The sequence below is a fragment of the Biomphalaria glabrata genome, chromosome 8 (genome assembly GCF_947242115.1).
Source record: "Biomphalaria glabrata chromosome 8, xgBioGlab47.1, whole genome shotgun sequence".
Taxonomy (NCBI): domain Eukaryota; kingdom Metazoa; phylum Mollusca; class Gastropoda; family Planorbidae; genus Biomphalaria; species Biomphalaria glabrata.
Window position 1 is genome coordinate 44,491,269 of NC_074718.1, and position 12,375 is coordinate 44,503,643.

The 12,375-nt window shown below is 37.8% G+C and overlaps 1 protein-coding gene across 8 annotated transcripts in view; it reads right to left on the bottom strand.

The window, feature by feature from the left end:
- The window catches only part of LOC106069798 (uncharacterized), a 178,833-nt gene that overhangs the window by 91,548 nt on the left and 74,910 nt on the right, over nt 1–12,375 (bottom strand). The window contains exon 1 of one of the 8 annotated variants that reach the window (XM_056038735.1): nt 868–1,321. The exons of the other annotated variants lie outside the window; for them this stretch is intronic. Within the exon in view, the coding sequence (XP_055894710.1) occupies nt 868–911 (44 nt within the window). The 5' untranslated portion in view covers nt 912–1,321. Of the gene's footprint in view, nt 1–867; nt 1,322–12,375 lie in introns of those variants that run through there. 8 annotated transcript variants of the gene reach the window in all.

A 12,375-nucleotide genomic window follows, 5' to 3' on the forward strand; every position in this document is an offset into this window, starting at 1 on the left:
TGCCCTAAAAAGATTAACTACGTGACAAGTCACCGACACATTCTGACCTGCGTGTTCTAATCGAATGACCATATACCGAGCTCGAGATAGAGGTCTGAATTGAAAACGTGTAGACTTACTGTAGAACAGCCACGGGAGAAATAGAATTGCACAGCCCCATCTAAAACTCAAAGGCATCACATTTCAGTAAAGAAATGATAAGGATTTATAATAGTATACAATAATTCAATTCTAACTTACGGTCTGACCAGGTGCACGTAGTGACCACTGTACAGCGTGATGGCTGTATGACATGACTGAGGCCTGCTTTATAAAATTATCCCTTCATGCTGCAATGTCAAGGGCGTACCTAAGGTGGGGGGGGATCTAAATTTGAACTCCCCCCCCCCCGGCTCTCACTTGAGGGGGAGGGTCAAAAGTGTGTCCGAAATTTGTTTTTACATGAAATATACACTATTATCTCATGTCATGATGTCGAATGTCAAAATGCAGGCGTCTCTAAAGAGGTCAAGCCCTCTCAGGGCCCCCCCAAATTCCCTATCCACGCCACTGTGCAATTGTTCAGTTTATACCAAGAATGTCTTCACATTGCTAAGTCTGGCATTGGCTGGCCATAAGTAAACATGCGTCTCGGTTTTAACTGATCCTTTAAAATTGTTCAACCATGCTTGTGAATTGTCTCCTTAAGACATCACTTCTGCTTAATCAACATTCAAATAAAGACTTTTAACGCAGTGTTGTGCATTCAGATACAAAATATTTTGACTTAACCCTATATCTCCTAGACGCCGCGGTTTACGTTTAGATAAAGATGTTTCACAAAACGCTGGGTAGGTTAAGAGTTAATGGGTTTCATGGACTACTAACCTTAAAAGCATGTCACTAGAATCGGATTGATAATATCCAGACATCGTGGGGGTCAAGAAAAAAAAATTTAAACACAAAGACTAGAGCTCTGGACAAGAAGACACATTATAACAGTAACATGTAACAGTTTATAACAAGTAACAGTTTGAGTGTGTTGCCATGAAGTCATTATCCTTTCTTCTTTATCCTTTTCTATAAATAGAAGAGAAGATGAGGAAAAGAGTCAGGGACATATTTTCTTAGTATTCACGTCACAGCCCACGGTTAAGTCACCTGAGGATGTGGTCTCTGGTAGGTACATGACATAGATACTACCTAGGTACACACACACACACACACCAACACACCAGAGGTACAACAGGAAACAAGTGGATGCGGCTGGTCATGTGACGCGGCTACACCGGGACTAAGATTTGTCAATGTCAAGACACCCACCTCCCACGTAATACTCCTCACTCACCCCACAGGCGCAACTACACGACCTGACATCACAACAACACTCTCTCTCGTTTCTTTATTGAGATGACTTTGACTCCTCAGCGAAAAAAATTCCCGATTCTATTTTTAGCTGAAACACGCACTAAAGTTAAACTTAAAAAAAATGCTACTTTTTCGTGAATCGAAACAAAAATTAATTAAATTAGCACCGAATCTCGCCAATAAACGCTCTTGGCTTTCGTGTGAATTATTCATCAATGCAATACCAAAGTAACATCATATTTTATACATTTATACATAAGGCTTTCGTATCTTTTTTTCTATATTAATAAAATCGAAGATACTCCGAAATTGATTGCGGTGAAATAAACTAGTTCAAAGAGAGACGATGATGAAATATAAAATCCTCTTTGTTTCATTTGATTCAAATTTGATGACGCTTCATGGCACCGTTCCGCTCCACTGACTTTGTGAACAAAAAAAAAAAGATTTCAAGTACACTAAAAGGCTTTAAAAATAACTTTTGATCAATCGATTGAAAAAAATTAAAACAATATGTTTAAGATCTTTAAAAACTTTAATTATGCACAGATCACTCCTGTTGTATCGGTCCTCGACAAAAGAGCCCCACCAAAAGCGGACAACGAACAAATGCATCAGCTGGAGTAAAATCAAGTCGTCTGATAGTTGAACTAGAGCCCGCCTAAACGGGTCTCGGTTGTTGGATAGATTCGAAGACATTGGAGCGTCATGTCCTAAATGAGAGACAGGTAGAGAGAAGAGAGACAGAAGGAGAAAGAGAGACAGAAAGAGAGAGAGAGTCAGAGAAAAAGACAGGATAAGGAAAAAGACAAGAGAGAGACAGACGGAGAAAAGGGGGGGGGGGGAGAGAAGAGAGACAGAAGGAGAAAGAGAGACAGAAAGAGAGAGAGAGAGAGAGAAAAAGACAGGATAAGGAAAAAGACAAGAGAGAGACAGACGGAGAAAAGGGGGGGGAGAGAGAAGAGAGACAGAAGGAGAAAGAGAGACAGAAAGAGAGAGAGAGTCAGAGAAAAAGACAGGATAAGGAAAAAGACAAGAGAGAGACAGACGGAGAAAAGGGGGGGGGAGAGAAGAGAGACAGAAGGAGAAAGAGAGACAGAAAGAGAGAGAGAGAGAGAGAGTCAGAGAAAAAGACAGGATAAGGAAAGAGACATGAGAGAGAGAATAAGATGGAGAAAGAGGGAAGAGAGACAGAGAGAGAAAATGAAAAAAGAATATAAAGAGAGATAGAATTAGAACTAGAGAGATACTTTTAACAAAGAAAAAAAAAAGGTCGTTACGTGTGACAGTGTGGCTACCTGACAGGTGAGTCAACCTGAAGGTTGTCAAAAATACAGTGAATATTAGGTTATTCGGATAGAATCAAGTTCCAGATAATGTTTAGTTAGCCAGTAGTAGTGGCCAACTCACGGCCAGTAGTAGTGACCAACTCATGACAGTACTAGCTAAGGGGAGAAACGCCTTGTGTATGGAATTAGGTCATCGCCTAATAATTCGAAACTAACGACGGATAACTAGAAAACCTATTTTCAAAATCAGTCGGCTGGCTCAGTGGATACTAGAGGAAACCTGAGCCGGCGAGTTCGAATTCTAGTCTAACCTTTTTTTTTTTTGTTTACCAAACTTATGTTAACTCACTCTGTGTGGTAAATAGTTTGAACATGTTTCTTCTCCGATTTCCGATTCTCGGATTTAGTTAAAACAGTTAACAATTATTCATTGTAGCTGAAAAAAAACATGAATCAGTAAAAAAAAATAACTAATTAGTTAATTAATTATTTGTGATTAATTATTTTGAATGATATAGAAATAGGGGGAATAAATGCTACTTAATGTGGATGTATATATGAATTTAATTCCCTTATTGGCACGTTTTTTTTCCCCTCAAACTTCCTATTCTCAGATCAAGTTGAAATTTTGCTTAAATTATTCATAGACGATGACAATACACGTAATAACTAGTTAATTAATTTTATTTTATATAGCAGAAAGGGAGATAAACCCTGCCGTTTATAGATGAATTGCTATAATAAGCGTTTCTTTCCCTTGGATAAGCTTTTTTTTTTAAAGTAATCAATTTTTCTTCTATTGTTTGTTTTAAATTGCTTTTTAAAAAACATCCTGGATACCTCTTCCTCACCCAACCCCCCGGTCCACACAAGTGATTGGACCATAGCGCACTGAGCAAAGGTAAAAGCAACGAAATTGCGCTAAACAAAAACTTATGATAAAACTATTTTCAATCGCACAAATGTCGCACAGCTTGTGTAGATCTACAACAAATGAAGTACATGATGGAGTCGACATAACTGACACAATCACACTCAATATAATCTTATCTTATATAATACAGACGTTACTTCAAAAAAAAAGATGATTACGTCCTACGCGTCATGCAATATAAGCCTTGTTTGTTGCTTTTTTTTTTTTTTTTTTTTTAAAGTATTTCTACATTTTACTTGTTTACTCTGTTTCAACTGGTCAGTGAATGCACGTTTATCAAAGGTCAATGTGTCCGCTCATCACACCTGACAACGGTTGTGGATGACAACACCGGTGTGTCCCGTGGACTGACAGATAGCCGTGACGCGCCTACTGACAACGATATTTCATCAACCTGAGGGTGTGTGTGTGTGTGTGTGTTTTTTTTTTGTATGACGTCACAACCGGAAGTACTCTTCTCAGCAAGGAAATAGTTTATTCAACCAGACGAGAAAACACAAATTTCTGGCTATACGATAGAACACTAAAAAATGTCTAACAGAGCGACATACTTGCTGTAACATGTTTCAATCCAAACAAAAGAAAAAAAAAAGACATAAACAAAATATTTAGTAAATTTATGGGGGGGGGGGGGGGACGAGTAGTGGGACAGTTTGACTAATGAACAGATGGGTATCGAGTTCAAGTTCCCGTAAAGACTAAGATTTGATTCGGGAATTTTTTAGGACGCCTTTGAGTCCACTAGGCTTTACCAGGTAGAAGTAAAGGCAGTTGGTCACTGTCCCCCCCCCCCTTCCTACCTGTCGGCCACGAAACAGATGGGTTTTTACTTCCGATCTGCAGGTCTGAAAAGGTTACTTAAACACAGACACTAACGAGAAGACCTGCTAGTCCCTCTCTCTCTTTTATCGGTGATTATAAAGGGGAGGAGTGGGGGGGGGGTACTTAATGTCGGTAGTAGTTTTAGTATGATTATTAACCATGATTATATAATCGTGTAGATTAATCAATAAAGCATTTTAAGTTAAACAATAAAGCATTTTAAATTAATCAATAAACCATTTTAAATTAATCAATAAATCATTTTAAATTAATAGATAAACCATTTTAAATTAATCAATAAACCATTTTAAATTAATCAATAAACCATTTTAAATAAATCAATAAATCATTTTAAAATAATAGTTAAACCATTTTAAATTAATCAATAAACCATTTTAAATAAATCAATAAATCATTTTAAATTAATAGATAAACCATTTTAAATTAATCAATAAACCATTTTAAATAAATCAATACAATTCTTTAATTAATCAATAAACCATTTTAAATTAATCAAACATTTTCAATCAGCTTTTCCCTTAGCCTTAGGCTAAACAAGATTTAGACTAAACCTTTAAAAACTGAAACCCAACCCAACAGCCATCAAGAAATTGCTCTGGCTATTTATTCCGATATTTACTTAAATACACACTAATTGAAGACAGATCTGGATATACCTCAGTCTACACTAAACTTATAAAGGAAACAATCATTATCATTCATCACGCTATAGACCAATGCAACTTCCATAATAATCTAACATATATAATTATAACATTAAAGAAGATTGCTCATCTGCAATGGAAGTTCTCAATTAGAAAGAGCAGAAATAAATACAGGTACAGGCAGGGATTTAAAAATAAAATTCAATTACTATTAGTGGCGAGAGTAGATGGGTCAAAAAAAAAAAGGAGGGGGGGGGGGTAGTTGCTGATACCTTTCAGCTCGAAGTTAAACGGAACGCGACTATATTTAAACAAATACTAGATCTACGGTTTACCTGGCATGACCTAGTTCTGAAAATACACTCGAAATGAGAAGCAGAAAAAAAAAAAAACCCACAAAAAATGTATCCATCAAACATCTAAGTGTTTGTCTTCCAGGAGTTTGTTGTTTTAGTGTCACGGGGTTTGACCTTCCAGGTGGGACATGGTTCACCGAATCAACAGGTACACGTCATTCAACTAGATTGACGATCATTGGAGAGAAATGAAATCGCTTTCTTTCCTGTTAGTTCCTTTGTAACTGTTCATCATCTTACTGTCTAGCTTCATCTCCAGGTCATCCTCGTGTATTAATCAGATAGAAATGAAATGGAGACATTTAGACACGGCAACGACGAGGAGGACATCTTTATGGACATCACATCCATAACTGACATCAGTCTTTAAACTTCAATACTGCATCACAAACGAAGAGATTAGAGACAGGGTTACTGCAGCCATTGGACCCCACGATGACCTGCTAACTAGTGTTTAAAAAAAAACGCAAACTAAAACTCTATGTCCATATTACAGGGTCTTCGGGGCTCGCGAAGACCTTCCATCAGGGAACAGTACCAGGAAAAAAAAAAGGAAGAAGAGGCAGACAGAGAAAGCGATGGGAAGACAACATAAAAGAATGGACGGGCCAATGAAGGAGGTTCTATCCAAGGCAAAACACAGAGAGGAAAGGAGAAAGATGTCTGACTGATTGAGAGTAGTGCCCCAACGGTGAAGTCTGACGAAATAGTAAGTGGAGGTTTCTTCTCAATCATAAGCAGTGAGTTTACATATTTATTGGTGGTAGTATTAGGAAATGGATAAAAAAAAAGTTTTATTTATTTAAACGAAACAAAAATAGGGGAGGGGGGGGGCGGCAATATAAAACTTCTCAGAGTAACAAATGAAAAGATAAAATGTCACTTCAAAAATAAGAGAGTGCTTCAAAACATGAGATATACGTTATCTATAGAAAAAAAATTATCTCCCCTCCAGTAAGCATAGTATGTTAAAAACAAAATCTCCCCTACAATGAGTGAGCAACAACCTGTGTAGGCTTTATAAATATTTGCGTCATCTCTTCTTCAAACAATTGGTCGCAGTAGGCTTGGCAGACGCGGAGCAGTAAGCTTAGCAGACGCGGGACAGTAAGTTTAGCAGACGTGGGGCAGTGAGTTTAGCAGACGCGGGACAGTAAGTTTAGCAGACGTGGGACAGTAAGCTTAGCAGACGCGGGACAATAAGTTTAGCAGACGTGGGGCAGTAAGTTTAGCAGACGTGGGACAATAAGTTTAGCAGACGTGGGACAGTAAGTTTAGCAAACGTGGGGCAGTAAGTTTAGCAGACGTGGGACAGTAAGTTTAGCAGACGTGGGACCGTAAGCTTAGCAGACGTGGGACAATCAGTTTAGCAGACGTGGGACAGTAAGTTTAGCAGACGTGGGGCAGTAAGTTTAGCAGACGTGGGACAATAAGTTTAGCAGACGTGGGACAGTAAGTTTAGCAGACGTGGGACAGTAAGTTTAGCAGACGTGGAACCGTAAGCTTAGCAGACGTGGGACCGTAAGCTTAGCAGACGTGGGACAATAAGTTTAGCAGACGTGGGACAGTAAGTTTAGCAAACGTGGGGCAGTAAGTTTAGCAGACGTGGGACAGTAAGTTTAGCAGACGTGGGACCGTAAGCTTAGCAGACGTGGGACAATCAGTTTAGCAGACGTGGGACAGTAAGTTTAGCAGACGTGGGACAGTAAGTTTAGCAGACGTGGGGCAGTAAGCTTAGCAAACGTGAGACAATAAGTTTAGCAGACGCGAGACAGTAAGACTATGTATTCACCTTTACCAAAGTAGACTACACATCAATAGCACAAATTGTTTACAGACAATGTTATCTCCCATTTCAAAACGGGCGACAAGTTTCAAGAGAAGATATTAATAAAGAGTTAAAACTCTGCGTAATAGTAGGCGGAGGCTAAAAAAGGAGGAGGGGGGACAGGAAGTGTTTTAAGTGTATATTTAGTTTAACCCCGTCACGCGTCATTGCCCGCTACTGTACAGGTGCATTTTCTTTGTCTGCTCTATTGTGACAAAAAAAAAACACCAACAAATTTTACGACAGTCACCAAATTTTACGACAGTGACACTGCAGTGGGGCTTAACAAGAACATTGTGGGTGGAAACTCTCGGTGAGACAGAGTGAGCACACTCAGGGTAGGTAAACTCACGTACCGTGAATCTACTGGACAACTTCAGGGTCCGCAAGTCGTGCGTTTGAGAACCGTTTTTTTTTTTTTGGCAAAAATCCCAAAACAACACTGGCGAACAAAGTATGCAGAAAATTCTGCCACATGCGAACCAAAGGTGGCCATGACTAATTCAACAAGTATGACCCAATAGGAGACATTCTTACACTGTATTTAGTACTGAGACTTGTAGCCCCCCCCCCGCCCCCCCCCCCCCCCCCCCCCAGATTGCCCTAGAATCTAGTCATTACTGAATAAAAACATTGCAAGTAAGTAAGCTGCAGAAGTGTAATTATTTCTGGAGTTTACCCACCGACTACGACCCACATTGTACTGAAGACATAGCGCTTGTCAACGAGTGGAAAGGGGGTGGGAACTGGTCAATAAGAATGAAGCAGACACCAGAAGATTTAGTTGCCGCTTTTTGTTTTCTCTCAGACTGGTACAAAACAAGATTGTACGTTTTATGTTTTAATTACATTCAAATATAAACAGCAATGTTTCCCAGCGAATGCCAAGTTTACAATGGTATCGAGTAGCCAGAACAACGTCCAGGCGAGCTTCACTTTTCCCATTCCAAGTTGTGGTTAGATCTTTGGTGTACACAATTGTCCTCGAATTCGGAGTTATTGTATCTACCAAGTGACTTAACAATGACATAATAATGACATAATACTGACAAAACACTGACACAAGAATGACCAAAAAAAAACAACACTGGCATAACACTGAAAAAAAACCCACTGAGATAATCCTAACAAAACACTATTTAAAAAAAACCCACATAAATATGACGAAACACTGACATAACTATCAAAACACTGACAAAACAATGACATAAATCTGACAAAACACTGACAAAACACTAGGCAAAACATAGCTTTGATCTAAATCTGACATAACCCAACCATAACACTGAATTCAGACACAACTTTGGCAAAACATTTAAAACTAGCTTTAGCCTTGGCTATAAATTAAAGTATTATGTTAGCATTACTTAAACAATATTCCCAAGATCTATAAACATTATCTCTACACACTCCGCCCGTAATCGATCCTGCAATGTAATCGATTACGCTGGCTACTTACGTGAGTCTCAGTTGAACTAAGTGTCTGCTATTTATCTACAAATCACTTTACAAACAAAGAAGAAAGGGGGGTGGGGGAACTCGTTTGTTGAAGACATTTCGCAGGTGCATTCAATTAATATTGGACCCCCATGTTGACAAAGTGCCGGAGAATTGGCTGCTAAAACTAGACGTGTTGATATATAGATATCCCAGAAGTCAGTAGCGTGTGTGTTGGAAGTGTTGGGAGTGCAAGCATTGGCTGCTGACACCAGTAAATTAAATCTTTGTGTAATAGATCATAAGAAGTTACATAATGTTAAAAACAAGGTTACAAAGACAGTTTGTGTAGAAACACAAACCCAATACCGGCCCCATAAGTGGTCCACCCAGGCAGGTAAAAAGGCAGGTTTCAATATTTTCAGAAAGAACATCAGAATGAAATTCTATAGAAGGCAAATGACTGAGAAGAATGGAGAAAGAAGGTTGACGGATCTTGTGTGGTGCCCCAACGGTCCCGCAGACCAATGGATAGGTGAAAGTGAATGTGAAGTTAGATGTCAACTTGGCCTAACTGATGTCTTATAATGATTCTTATTGATAGGGTCAATTTCTTATTCAAAGCCTCATTAAAAAAAAAAATTTCGTAAAAAAAATTAATTTAAAAAATCCTTAGTTACGTGTCTGTTGGACGTGACGTCACCGTGCTGTTCTCGTGATAATATGAAATACTACTTATTAATCGTTGTTTTAAATTATGTTCTACTTACATGCATATGAAAATAATTTTTTTTCTCTTTGAATAGTAACCATTTTTTTGTGTGTAAATGTAGTAGTTAGTATACAGAACTTACATAACTTTGCAATACATTCGTAAAATAATTTATTATTTTTTTGCCAAAAAAAATCTAAAACCGTTTGCGTAAATGTGTTATAAATATGGTAAATGGTCTTCTCCTGTATTTGTTATTATTAAAAGTGAATAATTGTAAAATCGGTGTGTTTTTATGAAAAACAAAATGCTTGCATAGTTGATTTTAAAAAATAAATTTTTCACTTTCAGAAAAGAAAATAGCCGTTGCATCAGAACTTGGAAAGGTCTAAAATATGATGTCGGATTTTCAATATCTTTTCTAGTTTACGAGATCTAAACGGTACGGACAGACAGACATTTCACACAAAACTAATACAGTCTTTTCGCCTTTCGGAGCCCGCTTAAAAGAGTTAATAGATAGCCAGACAAATAGATCAAATGAATAAGAAAATGAATAGTAGCTTACATCAAAAAGTGCATTGAATAACCCAATACATGCCATAAAGAGTAGACCAATGATTGATCAAATAGATGGTTCCACGAAACGCGCAACAAAAGACCAAAATGCTGTCCCAATAAAGAGACTTAGAATGGTCAGTCGGAGAGTCAACTGATAGACCCTAATGGATGGTACAAAAAAAAAAAACGAGCAATGAAGGACAAACTGACTGGCTGGAGTGTGTGTGTATGTGTTTATATGGTGACAGTGGGAAGAGTTTAGCGATTGGTTGTGAATGATGCAACATAGGTGGCATTGTCGTCACTTGGTCTTAGCTAGGGGAGACGACTCTAGAACGTGAGACTGAAAAGTTGTGTCATTGTAGTGAGTTAGATTTGGTTTAAAAACAATATTATTACTGACGTCTGCTACGTTTATTTGCTCTCATTTCAACTTGATGTTGTCACTATTATAAAGAAAGTGTTATTTTAGTTTGTTCACAAAAGGAAGTTATTCAACTTATTTCAAGTTTTATTAGTTTAAATATATTACGCCTACAACGGTTTAGTTGTCTACCAGCACTTTGGTACTACAAGTCAACAACCGGTAATAAAACTGGCCAAACGGATGACCAAACAAATAGCCCAGTGACCAATCATTGCTTATAAACATATCACGTGGGTGCATGCAAAGTGAATGGCGCGTGCCTAACTTTTAGTGTTCACATTAAACTTCTAATGAAAGTTGTCATTTCAATAAAAAATATTTCAGAGGCTTGAACTATAATTTTTGTGTTAAACAAAGTTGTCAACAGGAAATAGATCACGGGATCAAATGTCGAATCAAGTTGTTCAAAAAAAAAATTGACAAATTGACAGCTCAGATTGACATCGGACGTAAGAATGAAGTACACACGAGGCTTCAAAGTGACGTCTTCAAACACAAGTGTGTAGCTTATTGGATTAGCGAATGCAAGTGGCACACACACACACACAGTGACATGTCAAATGAGTTGACTTTGGTTGACATTGAACAAAGACATGCACGACTTGAACCACTTCGAACGGGGAGATAAGCTGCTAAGTTTTTTCTTTTTAACTTCCCTTTGTTGTTAACACCCACAAAAAAGTGATTACGAGCTATAAGAATGCTCGCCCCTTAGTTAAGTCATAAATAACTCTCTACACTCTATAGTAAATAATTTTAAAACATGTCTACATTACGTTATAATAAAAACAATAACTATAAGTGCAAATACATATGGGCACGGCTGTACATGTGTGCTGTCCCCGACTCTACAGATGTATACATTTAAAGTTAGTCACTATATTAGTATAGCCTGATAAAGACATAGTCGCTTTGTAGTGTACATGTAATATAGAAAAAGTCCAAACTTTTAAATTCTAATCAAATATCACAAGATGAACCATTTCTTAGTTTAAGGAACGTTTTGGTTAATCTATCGCAAAATATCATCTGTTATCTTGTCATTAGTATCAATTCAAAGAATCACACTACAGGTCTGACTTCCTTAAGTTTGTGTGTGTGTTGGTTTGATTCTGTCAAGACGATGATCAGTCTGGACAAAAATGTTTGATGTCGATAATATTATAAAGCTCGCTACGTGTTTTCAGTAATTAAAAAAAATGCACAAACATGTAAACTATAATAATAACAATGATTTTTTTAGAAACTTAAAAATAGAAGCTAGCAGAACAATTCCCACATAAACACAAACAAGTAACGGAATTTTGTGGAATTTCTGTGACCTTATATTTAAGTTGGTAACGTCTAGCCTACAGCGAAATGAGCATGTTATGACATTTGTTCCTTAATTGCACAGGGCTATTATCTAGTACAACAATGATGACTGAAACACAAGCTTTAGGAATATTTCATTTAATCTATATCTATTACAATATGCTCATTTAGTGAACCAATCAGATATCTAATGCTTCACACAGAAAAGTAAAAAAAAAAGGCATATAAAACAAAATAGTATTTTGTTTAATTTATAGACCAGCACTTAGCTACACTTTAATAGGTTAGGATTGGGGGTTTTGTTTAGGGATCAGCACTAAGTTATAGGCCTACTTTAATAACGGTGACTTTAATAAGTGAGATACAATGATCTTTGTCCTATTAATAACTTGAATGAAACGACCAGGTGGGTGAAAATAACGAGGGCGGACATAAAATACACGAGAGTGTGGGTCATGAAGCCAATACACTTCAGTTATGACCAGACTGATTACAACGAAGGGGACACACTATTTCTCGAGTTCTGCCCCCCCCCCCCCCCCCCCCCACGATGCAGGTGAAGTTAAGATCCACCTGTTTCTGTGACACAGCTGAGAGAGGTCATACTGTGGTCAGCACAACGACCGACAGGCATCTCCCACTCATTTACATAGGGTGGGGGGTGGGTATCTATTTCAACTTTA